The sequence below is a fragment of the Myotis myotis genome, unplaced genomic scaffold, assembly GCF_014108235.1.
Source record: "Myotis myotis isolate mMyoMyo1 unplaced genomic scaffold, mMyoMyo1.p scaffold_m19_p_3, whole genome shotgun sequence".
NCBI lineage: Eukaryota > Metazoa > Chordata > Mammalia > Chiroptera > Vespertilionidae > Myotis > Myotis myotis.
This window is the reverse complement of record NW_023416335.1, coordinates 135111652-135139545: the sequence shown is the minus strand read 5'-3', so window position 1 is coordinate 135139545 and position 27894 is coordinate 135111652. Positions and strand designations below refer to the sequence as shown.

Sequence of the window (27894 nt, the reverse complement as noted above, 5' to 3'; positions counted from 1 at the left end):
AATTAAGAAAAAGAAACCTAGACATGATTTTTTAAGCCCAGTTGTGATTTATGTTTTGATTTTCTGTGTTCTTTTTCAAAACATTCAATGTCTCATCTCCTTCTGTTGACATTATCACTTCCCCTCCCCTTCACAGCCAGATGGGACAGAATTGTCTGCAATTAAGGTATCCATTTCTTCTATCCCTCCCTGCCCCCACCCCTCCACTCCCTGGGGATCCTCCATTCCTTTGGCTTCTAGGCCTGATCCATAGAAACATACCTTACTGAGGTTACCAGTCATCTCTCTGTCACTAAATCTAGTGGATATTTTTCAACATTTGACATAATTGACTGTGCTGTCTCCTTGAAATACTAGTTTATCTTGCCTTTGACCTCTTGATTCGGCCTGACATCTCAGACTGAATCTCATAGGTACCTCAATCGCTACAATTCTCAAAACTGGATTCATAATGTTACTTTCTTAACCTATTTTTATTCCCTATTATTTTACCAGCTTTTCTTCAGTTTCACAATCAGGAACATAGAGGATATCTTGTTACCTCACCTCCCTCGTCCCAACCTCCGCCCCATGTTGCAATCCTCTCCGTTTTACTTGACTATTCCCCACGTCAGTCACTAATCCTCTTCTCCATTATCAACTTCATCACTCTTTTTTAACAGCCTGTGCTGATCTGCCTACATCCCTTCCGTTTCCATTCCAGTGTTATTCACGCTGCTCTCAGAGTGATATTTATAAATTCTCTCATGTAACCTGTAAGCCAGGTGCACTCTGCTCTTCCCTGCATTTTCACCTGGCCCACTCTCCTCCTCCTCCGTCTCCCCCTGAGCTCCAGGAAATCTTTCTGATTTGCTGCTCCTGGGGCTTTACCTTTGCGGGGACTCACCTTACAACACCATGTCTCACCTTCAGCCAGTTAATCAGACACATCTTTCAGGTTTTTAGAGGAAGCAGCAGTCCCTTTGGAAACCTTCCCTGAGTACTGCAACCAGGTCAAACCGATTGTTCTCAGTGAAATTCACAGCCCTTGTTTATGTGGACTTATAAGAGCTACAATTTGGAAGCATCATGGGCTGGCTTTGTGTCTGTTCTTTTTCACCGTTTCCATTCTGGTGCTAACACAGTGCTAGGCACATAGTAGATGCCCAGTAAATACTTGTTGTGTAAAGAAAGCAAATGAATAATTCAATAGATTCCTTAAATCTCATTATTTTAATTAAAAATAGGCATGTTTAGCCTGGCCAGTGTGCCTCAGTGGTTTAGCATAGACCCATGAACCTGGAGGTCACAGTTCAATTCTGGGTCAGAGCACATGCCCAGGTTGCAGGCTCAATCCCCAGTAGGGGGCATGCAGGAGGCAGCCAATCAATAATTCTCTTTCATCATTGATATTTCAACCAATCTCTCCCTTTCCCTTCTTCTCTGAAATCAATAAAAATATATTTTAAAAATAAATAAATAGAATAAAATAGAAATAGGCATGTTTCTGTTTAGTTTGTGATTGAAGATATTATAAAGTATAAAATTAGCCAAATTTGAAATTTAAAAATGATTGACAGAACTCTAAAGGAAAATTCTAGGATACTTTATCTATAATTTGATTATAAATTTTATTTCGCCACAACTTACTCAGACATTTTAATAAAATATCTGAAAACTGTCCTTATTAACTGAGATCATGAATGGAAAAGAGTTATGGTGAGACATTGGTTTTAACTTGATTTTGAGCTCAGTATAGCGGGGCAATGTAACAGCCTAAGTCATTTGGCCAAATGGAGCTTAAGATGTGGTTGTATCCTGTCAAATTAATTATCTCCCGCTGAAATGTTCTTACAGTATGTGTGGATGACCTCTTTACGCTTCAAGGGAAAATATACAAATGAACAGATGTAGAAAGGAAATGAAAACTTGTACTATAACAGGAAATCTAAATAAGCTAGACACCTTCAGTTATGTAATATTTTAGAAATTAGCTATTTTGTGTTTATACCTTAGCCTATAATATAAAAGCTCTGGTGAAAGCAACATATAATTTATATTTTGAAAATTATCAAATATTTTAAATATGTATAGAGGCAAGATACTTACTTAAAATAGTTATTTTAAATGGTCCTAAATGTTTATATTTTATGATGGTTTTAAGATGTATTTTTCTTTTTTATTCAAAATAGGGTTTAAATGCAAGGGTTTTTAGTTTTTTCTCTTTTTTGTCTCCCCGCCACCACCCCCACTTTGGCATTCTTATATGTCTTCCTCTTTTATTTTATTTGCATTCAAGGTACCAGAGAGCTGGTGTTCCTTTCCTTGACAATGCCTAGTCGGTGGCCTCCTGTCTGGCCAGTCTTTCTGAATTCGTTCTCCAATCTCTCTTGCCCTAAAGTCTTCATCAGACAGAACTTGATTGCTCCACTGCACATGCACCTTCCTATCAACACCTTTCCCCACAGTCTTTCCCGTGTGATGAAATGATACCTGCATTCACCTTGGTATTTGACTCTAGTTTTTATGATAGAACCATTCATACTCCATCCTTCAGCCACCTATCTTCAGGAGATTCCAAATCTAACCACATCTCACCACTTCCACTGCTTCACTTGACTCTTAGCCATGGAATATTAATATCCTTCTGGGTGGCCTTTCTGTTTTCTCTTGTCCCCTATAGTCAGTATTTCCACCCAAAATCTAGAGTGTTTTTTTTTGTACCTTTATTTAAAATCTCATTGTGTTCCTTCCTGATCAAAAGAAATTTTAGTGCTTGCTTCAGCAGCACATACACTAAAATTAAAATGATACAGAGAGGATTAGCATGGCTCCTGCCCAAGGATGACACACAGATTCATGAAGTGTTCCATAATTTTGTGCAGTTCCTGGAGACAGTTCGACCCTTTGCTTGTTAACATCAAGGAAATTATATGAGTCAGAGCAACATGTGGCATCCAATACTGAAACTGTGGTTTGCACTTCCAAAAAAGAAAATTAATTCCAAACCTCTCACAGAGCATACTAGGTCCTACATGATCTGGTGCCTCCCATCTCTCACACTCATTCCCTGTGATTCTCTGGCGGGGGGCGGGGGCGGGGAGGCGGGAGCAGGGTGTACTCCACCTATGCCATATTGATGGTCTTGTGAGGCCCTAATACTCCAGGCATGCCCAACCTTTGCATGGCTCACTTGCTTCCTTTTCTTAGGTTGCTTCTCAAATGCCACTAAATGCCTTTCTTGGCCACATTATCAAACATCACCCCACTCTACCCCCGGGAGAGTATTGCTCTTTTCCCTTGGCCTGTGTTATATTTTACCAGAGGACTTAAGAGCAACTGACAGTATCACCTGCTCCTGTGCAAACTATGCATTACACCACTAGGATGTGAACCACAGGAGGGCAGGAACTTTGTCTTGATGACCAAGACCTGGAACACAGCCTGTCACATAGCAGAAGCTTATTCCATTTCTATGGCATGAAACGTCACATCTCTGAAGCCTTCTTTTGCCCTTCTCAGTAGTCTAAGTGTGCTGTGTTCTCAAGACACAAGTTGGCACTAACACAGCGCTATACCTATCAGTCTACTCCAGATGAGTACTTCTCTCCCCATCATTCTTGAAATACTGAGGGATCAATACTTTCATTCACCTTTGAAATCCCAGCAGTAAAGTTATCCTTTGATTCAGATAATGTTAATTTTCTCTTAAAAATATTCTTTCAGTTTTAAAAAACAACAACAAGTAATTAGGACATAGGCTACAGTGTATTTCATTTAGCAGTGGATCATGAAGATCTCTTGTGGTTTAAAACTTTTCTACAAAATCATTTTAATAGATTCATAGTGTTTCATTGAAATGACATTTGGTGGACATTGAGAACATATGAACATATGTAATACTTTAAACAATAAAGAATTATTAAAAAATAAAAAATAGAAAGAAAAAAATGAAAACATAGAGCTATTAAAATATTTTTGGATAAAGGCATCCCCAAAACAGTTCTGCTTAAGGAACATTAATCTGGTGAAATGAAATTCACTGAGGAAATCTGAAATCTGTTGTTGCACTTTAGATGTGAATTAAAGAGCTTTTATTTGAGAGAGGAGAAAGCGTTAGTAGTGAGAGTCATTTTGTAGGAAAATGGTGACATTTAGTTGCTACCATGACATGAAATTCTAAAATGGATTTTTGAATTTTGGTAATTAGGAACCACTTGGCGACATTAAACTTGGGAGGATAAATTCTTTTTAAGAGATAGAAGAAAGAAAAATCAAAGAATGCCAGAACTTTATGTGCCAGATCTGAAGCTAGTTATTTGTGATTTTATTAGCAATCCTTCAAAATTGTGTTCACTTTTCTAAATAAGGAAAAAGAGACTAAGTTATTATAAAAGATACTCATAGTCACACAGTTAAGTAAGTACAGAGAGTAAGATTCAAACACAGGCTTGTCTGTCTAGGTTGGTTTTTTTTGAAAGAGAATTGGAGAAACTGTTTGCCCACTGTGCTCTGGGACTAATTAATTCCCTTACTACTGGGTAATATGTTCATCATGTGCCTCCTGTAACGAGAACAGAGGGCAAGCACTCTGTTCATCGTTATATCCCTGGTGCTTGGAACTGTGTAAGGCAAATGGTAGGCATTCAATAAATAATTTCTAACCTACAAAAATAAAGGAACAAACAAATAAACAAGTCACAGAACTGGCAGAAGATCCCGAGTTTCTTAACTCACATTTCCCTTATTTGTCACAGCTGACCACAGTCCCCCCCCCCCCACATTTTTTTTTCTGAACCAACACACGTGTCCTGATATCCAAGCCAATATATAAAATGAGTAATGGTGCTTGATTTGAGGAGTTTGTACAACCAGTGGTTACTCCGTAATGCTTTTAGGAAATGCTGACGTAATCTAAAAGACACCCAGAAAAACATGCTGAGAAAAATTTTGTTCTCTTCTCTTCTTAACTACCATCCCTCTAAAGCAATGACAGTTGAAAGAGTAATTTTTTAAAATGTATCCTTATTGTTGAAAGTATTCCAGATGTCCCCTTTCCCCTCACCCCCATTGACACAGACAACAGTGTGGTAGGCACCCCCACCCCAGGCCTACCACACTGTTGTCTGTGTCCATGGGTTATGCATAAATGCATATAAGTTCTTTGGTTGATCTCTTCCCATACCTGCCCTGTTGCTTCCTTCTGAGATTCTTTTTTTTTAAAAAAAAAATATATTTTATTGATTTTTTACAGAGAGGAAGGGAGAGAGATAGTTAGAAACATCGATGAGAGAGAAACATTGATCAGCTGCCTCCTGCACATCCCCCACTGGGGAAGTGCCTGCAACCCAGGTACATGCCATTGACCGGAATCGAACCTGGGACCTTTCATTCCGCAGGCCGATGCTCTATCCACTGAGCCAAACCTGTTATGGCACCCTCTGAGATTCTTTAGTCTGTTGCATGATTCCATGTTGGTGGATCCACTCCATTCATCAGTTTATTTTGTTACTTAGATTGCATATATAAGTGAGATCATGTGATGCTTGTCTTTCTCTGACTGCCTTATTTCGCTTAGCATAATACTCTCCAGGTCCTTCCATGCTGTCTCAAAGGGTAGGAGATCCTTCTTTTTTATAGCTGCATAGTATTCCTTTGTGTAAATGTACCATATCTTTTTTATTCACTCCTCTACTGATGGGTACTTGGGCTATTTCCAGATCTTAGCTATTATAAATTAACTATGAACATAGGGGTGCATGTATTCTTTCTGATTGGTGTTTCGGGGTTCTTTGGATATATTCCTAGAAGTGGGATCACTGAGTGTTATCTCTCAGCTGCCATAATCCCTTAGTAAGAGCTAATAATGTGTGTATCTACATGCTTCTGCATTTGGTTGACATTTGATTTTGTATATTCTTGTAGGATATTATTTTCCTCTTTATTATTTGGCACTTGACTAAATAAATAGTAGTCAAAGCAAAAAGATAGGTTTTTGCATGATGGTTTGATACTTACCCCCAGAAAGAGTGTTCTGTCCTTCAATGTGTTTATTTTGTATCAAGGAACTGGTGGGACTCGTTGCCTTTAATAACCTGTCCCCTGGAGTAAGCAGAGATCACCGCCCTTGGCGTTCTGGTGGCTGTTTTTAATGCCGTATACGATTATTTTGCCAGTTGACTACAGATGAAGATTTTACTACCCTATTTACTATGACATTGATAAATGAACCAGTTTTTTCTCTTTTGTCCTAAAAAACTTAAGTGGAAGAAAGTTCACAGATCCTTTTTATCTTTGCATATAACATTTGTACAGACTCTCTACCAATGATAGTTTTCTTTTTACATCTTTCTTTTAATATCATCTGCAAGTTCTTTGTACATCATTTTTCCAGTGACGATTTAAAGCTGACCATGTGTTTTTGAGGTGGTGTGTATAAAAGAACATACTCTTTGTCATTCAGAATTCTGCATTCTGTTGCATACTATATATGTACATATAAAATAATAATTAACATTTATCATAAAATTACAGTGTATGTAAGTATATAATAATGACTTTATGTGTGTTACCTCAGAAATTTAATGTCCTATGAACTATTTCATTATCTTCTTTTGAAATAATATACTTTATTTCTAGAGAAGTGTTAGGTATAAAAAAATTGAATCAAATATATAGGTAATTCCCATATGCTCCCTCACCATCTTGCCACCCTTCACATAGCTTTCCTATTATTACGAACTTGCATTAGTGACGTACATTTGTTACAGTTGATGAGCTAATGTGGACACATTGCTATTAATTAAAGTCCATAGTTTACATTAGGGTTCACTCTTTGTGTTATATATTCTATAGGATTTTATAACTGTGTAATTACCTGTATTCATTATGATAGTATCATACCGATTAGTTTCCACTGCCCTAAATATTTTCTGTGCTCCACCTATCTTCTGGTTTGCAATAGAGAAAATTCCAGCTAAGAGATGAAATAGTTTTCTGATGGTCACATAGCTACACAAATGTGGGTGCTGCTGTGCCTGCCTAGCATTTAGCTCTTAATTCATATGTTAGACTATCTGACTCATTACAGTGATTTTATCATTTAGGAATCCTAATTTGGTAAGATTATTGCAAACTTTTACTGACTTCATGGAAGTCAGTAAAGCATTTTGCCTGTGTTTTCCTTTCTTTCCCTTTGAAGTTACAATGCTGGGAGAAATATTTCAGGGAATTAAAATTTTAACTACTGGATATTTGATGAGATGTGTGAGTTAAAGAGGAATTGTTAACTGGAGAAACATTATTAAAATAAAAAAAGAAATGAACTCAGTTGTCTGATCATTTGATGAACACTGGCTGTATATGGCAGAGGCTGTAGGCTAGGTCTTACCTGCTAGGAAATGAATGAGCAAAGAATGTGCAAGCAAGAGTGAATCTTGTAAATGAGGGAATAAACTTAAAGGAGAGGGTATATGGAAAAATGAATCAAAGTTGCATGTAGTGTAGAATCTTAGGTTCATTATACACTTCTAGTTTTGGAAGACTTATCTCCATAATAGTGGTTTTAAGAAAGAAAAAAATAGTTTGAAGTTCATGTGGTAGGGAGTATATAAATTAGAAGGAACAGGTAGATAAGATTGTGTGGGGATTTTGTTTGTTTGTTTGTTTTTTAACTTGGTACCATGGCTACTGGACACTACCCAGTGCCTTGATGCCACTTGCAGTCAGCATAGATGCAGTCAGTAATGTTTATTTAAAGCTATAGCTAGGAAGATAACCTAGTTTTGGATTGAATCCTGGATTAGCAGTATGTTAGTCCTGAATGACAGCAGCAAGTCCTAGATAAATTGTATTGTTTGATATTCAGCAAATTTGACTAGTTTCTTCATGTATAAAGTGAGCAATTAGGATAAAATCATCTCTAAAGCTAAAATGGCCATAATTCTTTACAAGGAAGAAGAAGGAATGGAAAGGAAGCAGTTGAAGGGAGAATATAAAATAGACAATGATGACGGTGTTTCTCGTCATTCCTTCTGTCTATCTTATCCTTTTGGTTTCTGTAAAACCATTTTTTACTTTTTTTTTCTTGCTTCCCTGGCTTCTTCTCTTTGATCTTTGATGAACTCAACGTTTGTCTGTTCTTCTAATCTTGGTGTTTCCCAGGACTCCGGCTTCAGTCTTCTCTCTCAGTACATTCTCCTTGACCATCTTTGTTCAGATAAAAACTATACATTTTTTTATGATGATTATCAAGTAGACATCAGTCCACTTCACTGGGGCTCAGGAGGAGAAGAATCCCTCATGATCCGCTGCTGAATCATCCATTTTCTCTGTTTTTCAAGGGTCGTAAGAGTGAGGCTGAAAAGTTCTTCTTGAAGGCTATTGAGCTGGATCCCACCAAAGGAAACTGTTACATGCATTATGGTGAGTGGTCTAGAGTTTTTTCCATGTCCCCCACATTTCCTATTAATGTTGGTATGAGATTTAGGTTTTGCTAGTAAAGAACATTTTGGGAGGACATTGACTTTGTTCTTGCAGAGTTAGCCTCATTCCATAGTCTTCCCTTCTCACTCAAAACGGGCATCTTAAAGAGGGCTATCCACTATGTTTTCCTTTAGTCATTTTCATAGGACTTCCCTAGGGAAGGCATTTTCACAGTTGTTTCATTCAACATCACTGTGGAGTTTAAATGAGGTCTCATTGGAAAAACATCTCTCTCCTGGCCTGATGTATCGTATATAATCCAACTACTAGCTCTCTTTTCATTGTAAATGATAACGCATTTTTTATGGAATGTGTCATTTTGAAGTTTCAGAGGTTTACATTTTGGCCTCAAAGTCTTAGAAGATATGGATGCACACCAGCCTCTACATGCCTATGATTGAGGTCAAGGATCAACTGTGCACAGTGTAAAGGATGGCTCTCTCGTTCAGTTTAGCCTGGGCCTGGATCATACCAGAGTGAACTTATGTAACAACTCTGTCACATCCACTCTATCATTAGTAGTGAGTCATGTGTTAAGCGAGGCAAAGTAATATAGCTTGTTTGGTGTTGTGAAAGATGTGCTTATTTCTACCAGATTTTCAGTTGGAATGGCTTTTGGTGAGCCACAAAACATTTCCTTTTGCTGATCCCTTGAGGAAAAAAAAAAGTTTTTTTGGCCACTATTGGCTTTGCTGTGTGTTAGTTATTATCAAGTAGTAAACCTAAAGATGGATGAAAATTAAATCTTGAGAAATTAAAGCTAATATGCTCATACAATATTTAATTTGTTTTTGCATTTTCCAGTGAGTAACAATAAATAAGTGACAGGGTATGAGTGTGGAACATGGGAATAGTCAAATGGAGGATACCCTGAACCAACCACAAGTCCATTTGTTTATTTACATTGCATGGATATGTTTATAGGTTTGTGATGCTTTATCTTCCCAGCATAACATAGCATGTAATTTCACACAATTTATTGCCTAACCACTTCTGCTTTTGTTTCACAGTGCAATTTTATTGCCAGGTTAAGATAGCAGTCAACTAATTTAAGTTTGCTACAGAACTTATTATTACAAGTTTTCTTATATGAAGTATTTTAAGTTAGGATTTTCTTGTGGATACTGTTGTGGGTACCCCTACTGAACATTAGAATAGTCCCATGATCATTCTCTCTGAGTGCTGCAGGACCTCCTATCATTGCATCTTATGAAATAGGCTTGTTGTTTTTCCCTTATCTTGCTGCCAGCATTTCCTTTTGCCTCAACTAATTCTACTTACGGCATCTTCTAAGTTTGTTTCCCTTAATTTTATTACATGCTTTAGATTTTTCACAACCAATTCCTTTAAACGTTATCATTGCTTCCTTTGAATTGAAATGGAAAAAATCACTATTATATTGAAGAGTTAGTCCCCTTAGTCTCCCTTTATTCTGGCTGGTCTGTCTTTACCCACTTCTATCTTTGTATGTATGTATGTATTATTATTTTATATTATATCATACTTCTGATTTTTTTTTTTCAGTGTGGTAGTAGGGAGTAATTCTCCCATGAGAAATTTTTGGATTTGTTTTAATTTTATATATATATATATATATATATATATATATATATATATATATATATATTTTATTTTAGAAAGAGAGGAAGGGAGAGGAAGAGAGAGATAGAAACGTTAATGATGAGAGAGAATCACCAATTGGCTGCCTCTTGCATGCCCCCTACTGGGAATCAAGCCTGAATCCCAGGCATGTGCCCTGAATGGAAATTGACCTAGTGACCTCCTGGTTCATGGGTCAATGCTCAACCACTTAGCCACACCATCTGGGCTGGATTTAGTTTTAACAGAAAGAGCAACAAATTTATTATTGCATGTTATTTGGAAAACAGAGGTAACACATGTTTAGCAAATACATGTGTTAAAAACTGACTCTTCTTAGTACCCCTGGATTATTTAAAATTTTTGGCATACATACATTATCAGAAGTACATTTATTTCCTAAGGGAGGAATGACTACATAATTCAGTATAATTTTATAATATTCTTTCCCCCACTCTCGGGGAGGAAATGGAAGACACTCAAGATGAGACATCAAAAGGAAAAATTACAGCACAAATAACCTACAAATGGATAGAAAGCCCATAACTGAGTGATTGAAATGTCTATTTCCCTGTGCTCAAGTTATTACAGATGCACATTTAATGGAATATTAATGATTTTTTAATTTAGGGATATGTACTTCAAATAACTAAAATTTAGAACTGGAAATTTATTTTAAAATTATCTAACATAACCCGTTTGATATACAAATCGAAGTCTAGGAAAATGAAGTTGACATGTCTAAGTTAGTTGTGGGTAACTGAATTTTGGGTTCTTTTATAACCGTTATTGCTTTTTCTGCTAAATGTTCCATTTCTTTTCACAACATTGGTAGATAGACAAATGGGTGTGTAAGTAGATAGATATTTTTTATTAGTTGGCCCCTTTGTTCAGTTTTAGAAGGTCAAAGTCATATAAGTCATGACAGCTTAAAAGTCTTAAGAAAGGTTTTTTATTAATGTTAACATGTATAAGATATATCGAATAGATGCAAGGCATTTTTCTGTTTTTAGAAAGTGAATAGGGTGATGTAGGAAATAAACAGCATATTGTCATTTTTAGAAGGTGATGAGGTGAGAAGTCGGGTACTTGTTGAAACCAACTACTCAGGAAAAGTATCTTTGAAGAGATTATATTTGAAATCTGTAAGCTTAAGTCAGTTATTTGAAGAATGAGGTAAAAGTTTTCAGACAGAAGAAACAGTAAGTTCAAAGGTTACAGACAAGACCAAGTTTACTTTCACAGCAGAGAAAAAAGGCTAATGTGAGTAGGAGTAGATTGAACAGGAAGGAAAAATGGAGGAGAGGAAACTGTAGAGGAGGCAGAGGTAGAGTGCACGGGCTTTGTAGACCAAACTAAGGAGTTTGTACTTTATTATTCTAAGAGCAGGACAGGATTAGAGAAAGGTCAGAGTAGAGCAAAGGGAGCTCTGTTGGGATTTTAGGCAAGAAATGATGGTGGCTTGGACTAGGGAGTGGTTCTGGGGATATAAATACTTACCTTCTTCAGAAAATTATAAGATAATTAAAAATAAAGGGGACTTGTTTTCCATTTTGTGCCAATGGAAATGTGCTGCAGTAGTTGTCAGTTGAATTCAGGAGTACTCTGTATTTTAGAATTGGATATATGTTCCAAAATTGACTGAAAATTTATTTCATTAGAATTTTTATTAATTCTTGTCCAAGAAGATGCATACTATGATTCTCATATCAGTTACTATTTTTAGATATTCTTGGAATATTTATACCCCTGGAGTGAATGAATAACAATACATCTTCAGCTTAAAAATAAATGTTTAAATGAAATATGCATGTTGTTCTGAATCTTTTCAAAATGCTTTGTCATATGCCTGTGAAAAAGCAGAGTAGGTGAGTTTGTTCTACTAGAAATTCACTATCCTAGGTGATTTTATGTGTTTTTTATTTGTTTATCGATGATACAATTGACTTGCAAAATAGCATCCAGTTGGGACTGGACAGGGAGAATTTTAGGAATTTAAACTGGCTGCAGTGGCAATTAGAAGGCAGTATTTCAAAGCACTAGCATTACTTGTATTTTGCATCCACAGGAGGGATTGCATTGCAGATTGCCTTTTTGTCTTTGGGTTGCTTGTGAGAAAGAAAGCTAGGCCCATCTATAAAATGGACTCAATAAATTGGTTAAAGGCCTGGTACCTGCTACCTATAGTCTCAGGGATTCAGATTTCCTCATTTGTAAAGTGGAAAAGTGGATGTGGGCTTCCAAAATGTTCTCCCAGTCTCAGATTTCATGTTGTTTCTACTATATACTCAATTTCTCATTAGTTTATCTTTTTTTTTTTTAACCTCTGCAATTATTAGTTTATTAGTATCATCCAGGACTCAGATGTTGAGTATTCCTCCTGAAATTCCATAAACAAATGCAAATGAAAATATCCAAGTCAAAATTATGTAACAAAACAGCACCCCATCACAAAAGCATGTAAAATTAAAAGAACGCTATTTTAAAACACGCACCGTAAGAGAATGATAATGTCAGAAACACAAAATTGCCAAATTGTTTCCTAAATAGCTAAGCGGATAACCATAGGACCCTAATGAGTTTTGATTCTTACAAAAATCAAACTCAATAAATTGAACAATTCAATCTGTGATACAAAGTTTAAGTGTCTTCTTCCCTCATGTCTATTTGATTTATAAAGGAGCAAACTATAATTTGGAAAATATACCTGATCTTAAATGTGGCATACAATTTTAAAACTTGGCCTAATTAATTACAAATACCTTTAATGGAGTCTCAAGTTTCCTAAGCAATCCATATTTAGATAAATAGAAGTCATTTATAGTTAGCACTTTTTTTTTTTTTTTTCAGAGCCTTTGCCAGGACTACTGTCCACCAAAAAACTTCATTCAGCAGTCATGTATTTTAAGCTCACGCTTTTGGGGATACATTCTCAGGCCTTCTTTAACGTGGGAACTGCAAACATAACTGCCATTACATGATAGTGGGAGTTTAAAAAAAAAAAGTCAAGTGCTCATGTAAAGATTAATACAAACTTTCCTCTTATTAGTCCTTCAAGGACAAACTTCCAAATGCTTGCTTCTAATAATCCCATGCTGTGAGTAGAGTGGTTACTTTGCACTTTGTAAATGTAACGGGGCTATGTGAAAATTATCAACTGACCAGAATTTTGAGTTTGTTACGGATAAAAACAGCCTCAATTCAGTTCTCATTGCCCTTATCACGAGTACACAGGGTGTGTAGACAAATGCTTTTTATCAGCTAGATATATGAAAAGATAAACGCTGTAATAAACATTTGATCTGAAATGGGCAAAAGCAAGACTAGCTTCCCCTCAAGAAGAAAAATGTCAGACCTATGAAAAAGACAACAATACTAATAAAAAACTGTATTTACTGAGAAGCATTTAGGATGTCAACAAAACAGCTGCAACTTTTTTTTGCAATTACAGAGTGGTATTCAGTTAATGGAACAACAATTATTTTGTAATAGCAGCATCAGAGACAACTGAAGATGAAAAAACTGGCATCCCCACATATAACCAATGTGTGCTGTGCACCAACAAGAATTTAAATTTCCATGCCAGTTTACAACCCCCATACGTACCAGGCAAGGTTAGTGGCTATTGAAAATACCGCCAGGACAGGACTATCTAAAAACACATTCGGTCATGTGTTAATTATACAAAATAAGGCACTGTACAGTTTAAAAACAAATCTTACACCGCCTTACATTTTAATTTTTTTTCTTTAAGAGGAGTGAGTTATGTACGGGGTGATTAAATGCTTTATAGACAAGAAAAAAAAAAACCCTGCTAGAACCAACTTATTCATCATCATCATCATCATCGTCTTCTTCCTCCTCCTCCTCCTCTTCATTTTCCTCCTCTTCCTTCTTTCTCTTGCTTTTTTTCAGCCTTGACCACTCCCTTTTTAGCCGCATCAGGCTTAGCTTTAGCTCGGCATGCAGCAATATCCTTTTCATATTTCTCCTTCGGTTTAGCAGGCTTCTTTTCATAAGGCTGCTTGTCATCTGCAGCAGTGTGATTCCACATCTCTTCCCGCTTCTTGCAGTGTCACCAAGGGGTAGGTTGATGCTCTCCTTTGATTTTGGGGTGATACTCAGAACAAAACAAGAAAAAGGCCGAAGGAGGCCTCTTGGGTGTGTTGAGTCTTGAATTTCTTTTTTGTTTCCCCTTTAGGAGGGATGTAACCTTTCATTTCTCTCTCGTAACTGGGCCTTGTCCGCCTTTGCCATGTCTTCAGATTTTCCTTTCTCCTTAGCAGACATGGTCTTCCACCTCTTGGAGCACTTCTTAGAAAACTCTGAGAAGTTCATTGAAGCACCTGGGTGCTTCTTCTTGTGTTCCTCCTGGCAAGTTTGCACAAAGAAAGGATACGAGGACATTTTGCCTCTCGGCTTCTTAGGATCTCCTTTGCCCGTGTCTAATTGCTTTTCCTCAGGGAGCACATAGTCACCCAGCTGGCTCACACTTGCCCCGGCGCTGTCTCTATGAAGCTCCTCTCATTAGTTTTCATCAAAAATTTTAAGGAAAGAATGTGTAGAAAATGGGTTTCAAATGAGGAAATCAAGGATCGTATAATGTTGTCTTTATGTGCCATCCGTGTATGCCAGTGTCCATATGAAACAAATCATCTGAAGTCTTTATGGAATTTAGTTTATAGATGTCAAAGGTGAGAACTTGGTGCCTTGGTATCTCATAGGGGCCTGTAATTCAAGGGATTTTCCATGGATTTTCCCTATAGTTCCAATAGGAAGCTTCTGTCGAAAGAATGACAGTCAAGACATGGAAAGAACATATCATAGATGTTATCATTATGTGCACAGCAGTAAATTTGATGTAGATTCAAACAACTTGAGTCAATACTATGTATGAACCTGTACAAATGGGAATTCATTACATACAAAGGACAAAGGCATCAAAAATTGAACGTGGGCAGATTGCGATAAACCTTATTGAGAAGTGCTCTTTTATGTGGACCTCCTATGGTTTTTGTTTGTTTTTTTCTTTCCCATCTACCTCTTATCCATGTGCTGCTGAGTGCAGATTTGAGCTTCACTTCCTTCATTATTGATACTCCCTCTGGGTGATGTTCATTTCTCAGGGTTCAGCTATATAGTGAGGAGTTCCGAAGCTCTTCCTCCAGTCAGTGTTCATCAAGCACTATATTATATGTAGGGACATGGCAAGGAACAAGACAGGTTCCATTGGAGACTGCACACTGGTGAGAGAGGCACAAATTGTGTAAATAATTATTTAATAACAGTTGCAATTAGTTTTTTAGAGAAGACACAGTATAATTAAGATGCCTTGACCTGGGTGGCTGGGGTGCAGGAGAACTACATCTGGTCAACTTGCCTGCAAGCTATATTGGAGTGATGAGTAGGAGCTCACCAGACAAACCTATAGAAATGAGAGGGTGCAATGGAAAACATCAAAGGACACAAAATGCAAGAGGCAAAAGGCATAGCCTATGTCTGGGGAACAGGTCAAGGACAGAACTACGACCATAACTAGGAGCTATGAGAAATACATTTCTGGCTTCATAGAAGGGGTAACATCCAAATTACGAGAGCTGTCAGGTTGTGAAATGAGTGCTCACTGAAGATTTTTCAAGTGTGGGTTTATAAGGACACTAGAAGCCCAGTGCATGAAATTCATGCACTGTGGGCGGGGGTTGGGGGTGTCCAGTCCAGCCTGCATCCTCTTGCAGTCCAGGACCCCTCGCTCCTTACGCCTGCCTGCAGCAGAGGCGGGAGAGGTTCCCGCCACCCCACTGCGCTCGCCAGCCACAAGCCTGGCTTATGGCTGAGCAGTGCTCCCTCTATGGGAGCGCACTGACCACCAGAGGGCAGCTCCGGCATTGAGCGTCTGCCCTCTGGTGGTCAGTGTGCATCATAGTGACCAGTCATTTCATGGTTCAGTCGATTTGCATATTACCCTTTTATTATATAGGATTAGAGAAAATTCAAGTATTTTCAAAGGGGAGAGGGATGGTCCAGACAACCATGAAATCATTTCTAACACTGAGGGTAGTATATCATTTTTTCTCTTGGGCCCACAGAGAAGTATAGAAATTTTAAAAACTATGATTATCTGGATTATTATTATGATTTGGCTCTACTATCAATTTTAGCATCCTGAAAATGTCTTACTACATTTATCAAACACTTTACCTTCTTACCCGGTGTTTTCTTGATTCTGAACTTTTTCATCATCTAAACCCTGTGAATCAGAAATTTTCAATATATGTAGTTGTGGGAAAACTTGAAGAGTCCAGGTCTTTCAATTTTTAAGTTCAAAATCTTCTGTTAATATTGTACTAGTCCGTTTTTCTCCATGATGGTTTATATACTATTAAATTTTATTTTTAAAATAAGTACTGAGGGAAATTGTTAAAAATATGTTGGATTGTTCATCAGTGCACACAAAAAGAGAAAAGAAGAAGCTTGAAATATGGGTTGAATTGTTGAGAGGCCTGTAGTTATTTTTATTATTCATAATTAAAACTAGTTAGAAGATGATGAACTGAGATTGGTTGTTTATAGCATTTCATTTTTAATCACTTCTGAAACTGTAAGAGCAGTTATTTAAATTAAATAATGACCTATATAATGATATTTCCTTGATTAAAAGTGAAAATACATTTTTGGTGAGTGTTTGCAAAATTAACTTGAGGTTACAATTATATTTACTGCTTAAGACCAAAACATTTTGTGAAAATATCAGTGTTTAGTGTCTCAAGGATAGCACAGGCCATTCACAGATACATAATTAGAATTGGATACTATTTTTAAATGTTATTCCACACTATTTTAATTCTTACCTGTGATTTTTTTATTTTAAAATTCCCTGTTACTACAGTGTGTCTAATAATATTATTTGATATTCATACCTATGTGTGTTTTATGTGAGATACTTTCCAAAGCCTTTGGAATTAAAACTTTCACATGAGTAAAAAGGGGGGTTGGGGGGGGGGGCAAGAAAAGGATTCTCTAAGCTTACAAGGAAAAATTAAAGGATCAATGTTTTTTACAAAAGGACTATAGCTAAAGAACAAATAGTAAAGTGATAAGAAATAATTTCCATAAAAGCAAAAGCTCAGTGTATTTAAGACATGAGAAACTCTAAAACTACAAAGAAAATAAATAGAATACAAAGACCAAGGAATTTGAACAAATAATTCTAAAAGAGAAAATATAACAGGTTTTAAAAGACAGGTAAACATAAAATTTTATTAGAAATCAAAGAAATTTAAATTCAAGACCCACTGTCATAGTTCCTTCAGGCTGCTATAGCAAAATACCACAAACTAGGTGGCTTATAAACAACAAAAATGTATCTCTCACAGTCCTGGTGGCTAGAGGTCTGAGTTGAGGGTGCCAGCATGGTCCAGTGCAGGCCCTCTTCTGGGCTTCAGGCTTCTTGTATACTTGCCTGGTGGAAGGAGTGAGGGATCTCTCTGTGGCCTGTTTCATGAGGGCACTAGTCCCAGTTATGAGGGCAGAGCTCTCCAAAGCCCCTGCCTCTAAAACTATCACCTTAGGAGTTAGGATTTTAAAACATAGATTTAGGGAGGACACGAACATTCAGACTATAGCACCCACCAAGTTTTATTATGACTCTTCAAAAAAAAATACTATTAAGTATATAAGGATTATAAGATACTTCCTAATATGAGAATGATTAAATGCACTCAAGTAATATGGTATGACCTTGACTCCAGATTTCTGAGAATTTGCATAAAGAAAAATGCTTGGTGTATGCTGGGCACCTCTACGCTTTTTTAATAATGGTGCTATTATTGAAGCTCGGGGTTCCACTGTTATGTTTCTGACCCAGTGCTGGGTGCTTTTTTGTATATGTTGTCTCACTTGAGTAACTAACCCTGTGCAGAAATAATGTTATCAGTATGTTACAGATGCAAGACTTAAGGTATCAAGAGTTTGACATATTGAAGACTCTAGCTCTAGTAAGTTGTCAGACCAAGGATTTTAACCTCATCTGACTCTTAAACCCATAATATGTTTATGGTTTGCCTGGATCCTACAAAGATATTGGCTCTTACTAGACATAAGCCTGGTGGGTCCTCACTGGTGACAGACCCAGAATGCTGAGGTTTTGGAGGACTGGGGCTCTCCTAATCCTGTACTTAAGGCCTCAGGAAGGAAGGACCGTCCTGGGGGCAGGGAGAGAGGCTAACAGGGACAGAGCAAGGGAAGGCCCATGTGGAGGAGAGTTTAAAAAAAGACTGGAGGCAAGGCTCCAGACCTGATGCTGCTGCGTTTACTTATGCTGCCTCGTTTAGTTCTTCTGATGACACAGCAAGGTTATCGCTGTTTAAATAAACGAGGAACCTGTGGCTCAAAACCAGAGTTTTGGGAATAACCAGAGCTGCCTTGCTCCAGGGATTCCAGCACTGACCACTGTGCCTCGCACAGAGAAGGTGGTCAGCTAAGAAGGATGCACTGGATTTCAGTTACTTTTACTCCTTCCTGGTCTCATCTCTGCTTCCATTTTTCACATGGGGATAGAATCCACTTGGTTTTAAATTACTTATAACTACATCATGCTTTGCTCAGAAGTTGCAGTTGAGTACTTGTCTTAGTCCTTTTGGGCTGCTATAACAAAACACCATAAAAAGGGTTATGTATGAACAAGACATTTATTTTTCACAGTTCCGGAGACTGGAAGTCCAAGGTCATGGCTCTGGCAGGTTCAGTGTCTGGGGAGACCTGCTTCGTCATTTACAGCTGTTGTCTCTCTGTTCTCAAGTCCTTGAAGGGCCAAGGAGCTTTTTGAGGTCTCTTCTATAAGGGCAGTAATGCCATTCACCAGGGCTTCACCCTCATGACATAAGCCCCTCTCAAAGGCCCACCTCCAAGTACCATAGGCTTGGGGGTTAAGATTTCAGCACATAAGTGGGAGGAGGAGGAAGAGAAGGCACAGACATTCAGACCATAGCAACAATTCACCGATATTCTTTTGAATCTGTCTTTGTATAAGACTCAAGAAACCACAAAAGCAAGATTGTAAGAGCTGAATTAAATTTTTGATTAGGGAGTAGATAGTGTAATGGACTTGGACAGTGGATCATAGATTTGGAAATGAGGCATGCCCAGCCCTACTGCTAATTATCTCCCTGAGCATGTTCTGCCTTCTGCTAGCCTTTCTGCTCCTCAGTTTCTTAATGTGGAGATGATTGCTACTGCCTCAAATTGTGAGGATTCATTTACATTTTATAAAATAACTAGCATATAATAGATGCTCAGTACATTCATTGTAACAATGACCATTTATTATTTAAAATCATAATAGAAACTCTACTACGATCCTGGAGAATGAATCATATAGAAAAATGTCTGAATACGATATATAAATGAGGAGCAGAAATTAAGGAAGAGAAGGTAGAATAAAAACCTAGGAATAAAAATAAAGGGCAATCTTTACCCATCAGCATACAGACTAAAGACCAGAGAGAAAGAGAGTAATTGCTTTCAAGAAGAAGGAGGATTATAAGTAACAATTATATACAGCAATAGAGGGAGAGGAGGTGGGGAGGAAAGAGAGATGGAGTGGGAAGAGACGAGAGGGGGATACTATTTTTCCAGTCTTAGCTATTTTGATCTAGCTAATGAATGCACTTTGTCACTCTTGTTTGCATTCTGATTAAAGCATTGGTTCCAAAGTTTGTGTATCCTGCTGTTTACTCTTCTGTGCCTCAGTGGACACATCTGTAAAGCAGCACCTCCCCAAAGCCCTTGGAGATGGCCTGGGAGCGCTATGTGAAAACTGAGCTCTCCTCAGGAAGAGGATGTAAGCTCATTGGGCCACCTCTCAGTGTTCATTGCCGCCCACCATAATTAAGTCTCAGATTAAGCTTCTTTCTTCAGTGACTTCAGCACCTGTGTGAGTCTGCCTTCTGCCTACCTCCTTCTGCCTACACCTTCTCTTTCCTTGTCTAAGAATGCACAGTATCCTAAAACAAAAGGAGGCTGCTCACCTCTGTGTCTTTGATTCGGGTCTACCCTCATCTAGTTATGTCTTTTCCTTTGTGTGTTCCCCTTAGGTGATAAATCTCAGATTGTTTGCAGCTCAGTATGACATTCTCTTCCTTGTTGGATCACACATGATCCCTATTGAATCTATGTATTACTTAAAACTGTAAAGAGACTGTGTTGCTTTCCCCCTCGTTGTCCCATCCCCTATTTCTTCTTTCTTTTTTACCTCTTCTCTTCAATTCCCCCCAGTTCCCTCTTCTCCCTGCCATTCCCCATATCACAGTCTTCGTAAATCCCTCAATGTTTTTTTTTGGCATCATACCCATTTTGTAAAGGGCCAGGGAGAAATAAATTCAATGAAGAGATGAAAACCTTGCTGACCTCCTTTCAATTGAGCATGGGGCCCTGGACTGCTGTTTCTCTAATCTCCTTTTCCCTAGACATCTTTCATGCTATATGTCCAATTCAGGGCAAATTCATGGTCTCATGTTCATTTAGGACAGATCCAACCTCACCACCTCAAAATAAGGGGTCTAGATCAGTGGTCAGCAAGCTCATTAGTCAACAGAGCCAAATATCAACAGTACAACGATAGAAATTTCTTTTGAGAGCCAAATTTTTTAAACTTAAACTATATAGGTAGGTACATTGTTATTAACTTAATTAGGTTACTCCTAAGCTGGCCTTTGCTAAAAACGTCCTCAATCTGATCAAGGTACGTTCGCTGAGGTCGACCCCTTCCAACTTTCCCATCCACACTCGTCTTGTATACTTGTTTCGTCTATCTCCTCCTGAAAACCAGCCTCTGCGCATGGGCCACGAAGGCTCAATCACACTGTACATGTGTGCCCGCACTTTTGTGGAAGAGCCACATTCAAGGGGCCAACGAGCTGCATGTGGCTCGCGAGCCGCGGTTTGCCGGCCACTGGTCTAGATTGATCTCCTGGGTGTCCTTTAGTTGTTCACCTGGTGAACTTCTGTATTTGGCCAGTAACTCTGGCATACCTAATTCGCTGGGTCTCAGTAAGCCACAGCTTTTCTTAACTCAGGCTGCCAAAACACAAAACACAAAACACAAAACAAAACTAATGGAAAGGGAGAGATACTGGTTTTAAAGAGCGAGAGCATTCCTGAAATTCAAGAGATGCTCTGCAAGAGAGTTGCTCAGCAAGTCTCAGAAAAGCAGAGGAGAAGCTTCTCCTCCATAGTTTTAGTTCTCCCAGGGAAAATTAGTGTCTATTAACAAGTAACCAGCCTTCTTGAGCAGCATCTTCTTTGGACCACTAGTCTATAAATCCTGACTGTTGCTTTTCACCAACTCTGTCTTGTCAGGAATGCCTTATTCACCTCCCCTAATAGAAACACTCATGAAGATTTTTGCCTCAGTTCCACTTTACCCACCCATCTTGTTACCATTAGACGTCACCAAGGCCAGCCAGCCTCAATATTTTTACCATGGTCTTTTCCCTGTCCCAGTGATTTGAGTCTTTGAAAAGTCCCCAGGTATCAACAATTTCTTCTGGATGCCAGTGATGTTCTTTGTCATGATATGGCTACTGATTATAGGATCATAGCCATTTTATGATAAATCACCTGTGCCCTTTACTTTATGCACATTCAACTTTATAAGTTGAATAAAACCAAACAAAAACTTGTCTTTATCCACTTAACCTGTGTTACTTTGTACCTCCATTTTCAAATGTATATCCATTTTGTGGTTAAACTCTGTCCATCCTGTTTCCTCTACCAGAATATGCATTGTTTCAAGGATAAATGTTTCACTTATCTTTGTATCTCTGACTGCAAGTGTCCCCATATCTTGTGTATATTAGGCACATTATACATTACTTAGATTGGCTATATTAAGCTACATTGGCTATATTATGTTTCTTTTTCTTTTCCCAGCCATTGAATTCATTCCTAGTACAGTGAAATATAATATATTTTTTAGCCCAATTGCATAGTTTGACCTGTTCCAGAATTAAGATATCTTAGAAGGCCTGATTGATGTCTGGATTATTTGTTGTATGCCAAGGCAATTCAGAGATGTAAATTCAGACTGCCAGATTGCTCAAAACAAGGAGGCACTATTCATAGTTCCTAGAGACTTCACTGTGAATGGCAACCTTGGAAATTGTGCAATGCCCAGCATGTGTGGCCATTCACTGCAGCCTTGCCTAACATCACTATAAGGCGAGAGGATGTGAACAGATGCCTGCTGACCTATGCTGGATGGATTATGACTTGCTTTTTGAAGATGAAACAACTAGTCATGTAGGGATATGATTGGTTAATTCAGTCCAGTCATTGAACATATATTTATTAAATCACCACAGTGTGCCAGAAATAAGAGAATGAACCTTTGTGGTGTTTTGGGAAAGAGCATTCCAGGAAAAGAGGAGTAGGAGTCTGTGTTCCTCCTGTGTGTCAAATAAACTACTGGAGGCCAATGGAGATTGAATATATGACCAAAAGGAGGGTAGTAAGAGACAGTGGAGATAAGGTCAGAGAACTGAGGCAGGGATTTGGGGCAAGGAACCAGTGCTGATCATATCAGATTGTATAATAATTTGCGCCTTCCCTGTCTCAGCTGTATAACGACTGGATCTTCCATTTTAACGGGATCATTCTGACTGCTGTGTTGAGAATATCCTGTAAAATCAAGGGCAGAAGTATGATCAGTTAGCAGGTTATTGCTGTAATCCAGAGTGTTGATGATGGCTTGAGACAGGGTAGTATCAGCAGAAGGAAAATCATTCTGGATACATTTCGATAATCTGATGTTGTCTCCCAAGGGCAACTATTTTACTGAGAATGTTATGTTCTAGTTATTTTATAAAAGATTTTCATTTGTCCTTGCAGATTTCTTAAAGTGACATTTGAATGATTTTTTTTTTCTAAAAAGAATTCTGTCATCATGACACCTATTATGGATTATTTTAGCCACTTCATTTAGTTGCATTGAACAGAAGGGCAAATTTTTCATCATATTTTAGTAAGAAATGCCCATCCCGACTAATCTAGGGGGCTTATATGTAGAACTTTTACAAAGCAGTGTTTGAGCCTGTAGATTAAGGCCAGCTTACATTTTTATGGATTTCTACCTTTAAGACATCAATTTTAAATCCAGGAATTACTGAAGAATTGATCTTCACAGGATTATCATATTGAAACATTGGTAAAAATTTACCAAACGATTTAAATGGTTCAGTTAGAGAATTGTCCAGGAAGAAAAGGTATAACTCTGATGGGGAAACTTACACTGTTTGCATCTGGACCTGGAGAGAATGTTTCCTCTTTTTTATTCTCTTCTGTTTTTTCCTACTCAACTGTCTTTTTTTTTTTTTTTTTTCAATTTCTCATCTCATTTTTCTTTTTTTCTCCCTTTAATTTGAGACAGTTAAATAAGATTATGATAATTAACTTGGGTAAGACAAATTACACACCAAAGAAATAATGGTCAAGTGTGGTGGCACAGTACACCCATGAGAACAAAATCTATTTTACTTAAGATTTTTGCGGTTTCTTTATTTGAAATTCTACTCTATTATCAAACACAAAGAATGTATTTGTCTGCTGCATATAAAAGAAGTAATTTCTCAGAAATCTCTTCTGCATTTGAGGGATAGAACTCTTAAATCACCTTATTTTTAAAAATTTGAAAGAGTAATTTTGTATTTAATGAGTATATCTTATTCTTCATACATATGTGCGTGTGTGCAGCCTGGCCATTATGCCTGTGATATAGGGAAAGGCGTGGCACTTGCAGTGAATTAACCAGAAGCGCTCAGTCTAACTGATAGCTAACCTCAGACATGGAGTCCAGAGTCTGGTGCAAAGCATTTATTTTGTTGTTTTCCTAAGAGGTTTTAAGATTATGAGCACTGGGCTAATAATGTCAGCTTGGAACTTGTTTAAAAGGCAAATGATAGGCTTTCTCCCAAACCCACTGAGTCTGGAACTGGGTAGACAGGGCCCAGCTCTGTGTTTTAGCCAGTCTCCCAGGTGATTGTGATGGTCACTAAAGCTTGAGAACCACAGGGAAAGGTGACATTGCAGAATCCACCCATGTGGATGGACTCCCCTAAGTGCCTGCCTTCAAGTTCTCTTGCTTTCCTTTCCAACCCTCTGCACTCTCCATAGAGTCCTGACTCCATTTGTAGCCGTACTGGAGCCCTGGATCAATCTTTGTATTCTTCAGTGACGAGCACCTATTTCTCTCTTACTGATAATGATCACTTTTTGTTTTGAGGATGTAATGCCTTCTTGTGTAAAATGGTTCAATTTCCAAGAGCAATAAAAAATGAGAGAATTGAGATCCCCTTTCTGCCACAGGTACTATAAGTGGGATGGCCATATTGGGACAATTGGGACAATCTGGTTTATGGTCCTTGTTCCAGCATAATAATACCATGCCCTCCTATTCTTTTAAGTGCTTTGGTTTAGATGGTAAATTAAAATCATAAGTTTTTGAAAAGTGAATCATAAGTTTTTGACCACTATTGAAAAGTGGTCAAAGAAGGATTCACCAAGAAGGACACGTTTTGGGCATAAAAATGAAAGATGTCCACTTACAATAGATAGGCAAACAGGATTAGAGATGTAGGTGGAGCGAAATCTTAGAGGCTGAGAGTTCAGGATAAATAAGGCTGTATAGCTGCAGGTTACACTCAGCAAAGCTTAAGTAATTCACAGCCTATTTCTGGTGGGAGCAATCCTATATAATAAAGAGGTAATATGCAAATTGACCATCACACCCTCAAACAAGATGTCCGCCCCCATGTGGACACAAGATGGTCACCACAAGATGTCCGGCAGGGGAGGGCAGTTGTGGGCGATCAGGCCAGCAGGGGAGGGCAGTTGGGAGGGACCAGGCCAGCAGGGGAGGGCAGTTGTGGGCAGTTGTGGGCGATCAGGCCTGCAGTTGTGGGCGATCAGGCCTGCAGGGGAGGGCAGTTGGGGGGGACCAGGCCTGCAGGGGAGGGCAGTTGCGGGGGACCAGGCCGGCAAGGGAGGGAAGTTAGGGGTGACCAGGCCTGCAGGGGAGTGCAGTTGGAGGCGACCAGGCCTGCTGGGGAGGACAGTTAGGGGCAATTGGGCCGGCAGGGGAGCAGTTAGAAGTCAATCAGGCTGGCAGGGGAGTGGTTAGGGGGTGATCAGGCTGGCAGGCAGAAGTGGGTAGGGGCAATCGGGTGGACAGGCAGGTGAGCAGTTGGGAGCCAGCAGTCCTGGATTATGAGAGGGATGTCTGACTGCCCGTTTAGGCCCGATCCACTGGGATCGGGCAGTCGGACATCCCTCGAGGGATCCCAGATTGGAGAGGGTGCAGGCTGGGCTGAGGGACACACACCCTCCCCATGCACAAATTTCGTGCACCAGACCTCTAGTCTATAATAATAAAAGCGTAATATGCTAATTAGACCAGACATCCTTTCAGATGAAGCCAGAGCTGCAAGGGAAGCCCAGGTCCCGGGTGCCTGCTGGCGGCCACAGGTAAGCCCGGGTCCTGGGTGCCAGAGGGAAGCTGGTGCCGGCAGCCAGAGAAGGAAGGCTTACTCTTGCATGAATTTCATGCATTGGGCCTCTAGTAATAAATGAAGTTGGTTGAGGAAGAGTGATTTGAGATAAAGTCTTCTGGAAGGAGTAGGGCAAATTGTGTTTCTTATTATTCCCCTAATAACATAGCAATTTAGGTATTTGGATAGTTATTATTAAGAAGGAACTTGGTATATATTTGTTTACCGATTTATGTTCGTTCTATGGATTTGAAATGCTTATTGCTCTGTCATCAGTTCTGCGCTATATTTAAAAAACAAATCAAAACAATCATTATAAACATAGAAGAATAAGAATTTACTTTCTACTTCAGCTCATGTTTTCAAACTCAGTTGCAAAACAGATACCAAATGATTTACACTTCATAGTACTTTATGCCTTTATCATAATAATATCAATGCTGGACTATTGAGATTTATAGCCTGTCAAGAACAGAATGGGGGGAATTATGCAAATACCTAACTGATATGTTGTGATATTGTTTTTCTGAATGTTAATATGATGAATGCATTCTACTGTTGTAAAATTACTATATGAGAATTATTTCTGTCACCATTTACAATAAAAAAGTATGTGTTTTCACGTTGTTTTGAAAATTTGCAAACTGTTTACAGAAAGCATGTTCAATGGCAAATCTAACTTAAAGCATAAGTAAAAATTATGATAAAATTGTATATTTGATTTTACACAATTAGTTAATGTTCCTCTTTTGTTGGTGATTTTGAATCGTTACAGATGTGTTTAACATTAACATAGCTTGAAAAAAGCTTTGCCCTGGTCCCTGCTGGTGTCACTCAGTGTGGGTTGGGTGTCATCCATGCACTGAAAGGTTGCAGGTTGGATTCTAGTCAGGGCACATGCCTGGGATGTTGGCTCTGTCCCCAGTGGGGCATGTGCAGGAGATAGTCAGTCCACGTTTAGATGTTTGTCTCTCTCTCTCCCTTTCTCTATCTCTAAAAATATCTTTTTAAAAAAAAGAAGAGCTTTGCTCTGGGGCATGGCATTGCATTTAAACTCACCTCTTATGCCACTATCATTATTATAGCGCAGAGACATCTTGTCACTGACCCTTTCTATGTGGACAGTATAGATATCATGTCCTTTTTTCTCTTTTTCATCTGCGCTATTATGTCTTCCTTTCCCTCTACTCTCTGGAGTGATGAATTTTAAGAAAACTTACATTATTCAGTTAATCATTTCATCTTTCTAACTATTAATAACAAAATATATTTCAGAGTTAATATCTGTCTGAAAAGAAAAAAGAACAATTAATAAATTCTGACATCATTCTTTAAGTGTCACATAATTCATAAATATATTAATACTTTTTTAGGTAAACATGTTTTGAAGACACGTAGCAATTAACATTACATTTTAATTCAAACAATCTATAATAAGCATAACTAACTAAAGAATGGGTTTATTTAGCCTCGTGTCCTTTGCTGATATATATGAGGAGACAGTAATTATTCAGTATGCTATGTATTGTCTAATTTTTGATTTACTTTTTGTAAAGCATGTACACTTTAAATTGAATGCCACATCAACATATTTGTAGAGTTAGCACATACATGAATTTTATGAGTAATGTGTTTTTCTATTTATAAATGTAACTATTTACAACCCTGTTTCCTTAATCATTATCTAACCCAACAATTATGTTTACTTTGGGAGATGAGAAAGGCACAGAATGTTAGGCGACTAAGAAAGTGATATAAAGTTTTTTGTAGAAGCAGCTGATACATCTCCAAGCGCTGATTTTAGAACTGTCAGTTTATTGAAAAATGCAGGCTTGAAATCCAAGGCTTATCTTTACTTACCATTCTTTACCAATTGAAGATTAGAAATGCTTACGGATAGGCAGTGGCTGTGGTTTATTGCTAAAAGCAGGAAATTTCTCCTGGTATATTAAGGACTGGTCTCTATGGGTTAGAAAACGATTTGTGTTATTTATTAGATGAACAGTAGCTAATGCCTCTTCCAACAGTCACCTGGGAGGATTTTACCATTTTTATTTTTTTCTGTTTTCTGTGTGTAGCTTAGGACTTAAAAATCATTTCTAAAGCTATTTTTGTATTGCTAACAGGAAACCCCAAACAAAAAGAAATAATCATTAGGTCACAACTCTGTAAGCCTGTCGGATTGTTTCTGCATATCTCTGTCATCCCTTGATTTGGTTTTCATTTTAAAAGCGGTATCAGATGAGGCTTAACATCATAACTTTAACTGTTAATAAAGCCCTAGCTCTGAAGA

General features: G+C 38.2%; 1 protein-coding gene, 1 non-coding gene and 1 pseudogene across 3 annotated transcripts in view; 2 read left to right on the top strand and 1 right to left on the bottom strand.

The window, feature by feature from the left end:
- Positions 1-27894, top strand: part of TMTC2 (transmembrane O-mannosyltransferase targeting cadherins 2) — a 398878-nt gene that overhangs the window by 307232 nt on the left and 63752 nt on the right. For both annotated transcript variants that reach the window (XM_036300084.1, XM_036300085.1), the window contains exon 9: positions 8322-8403. In XM_036300084.1, coding sequence (XP_036155977.1) covers positions 8322-8403 — 82 coding nt within the window. The remainder of the gene's footprint in view (positions 1-8321; positions 8404-27894) is intronic.
- On the top strand, positions 2752-2858 carry LOC118652221. The gene has a single exon (XR_004966488.1). It is a non-coding gene; the product is annotated as a U6 spliceosomal RNA (small nuclear RNA).
- LOC118649685 lies at positions 13888-26697 on the bottom strand (annotated as a pseudogene).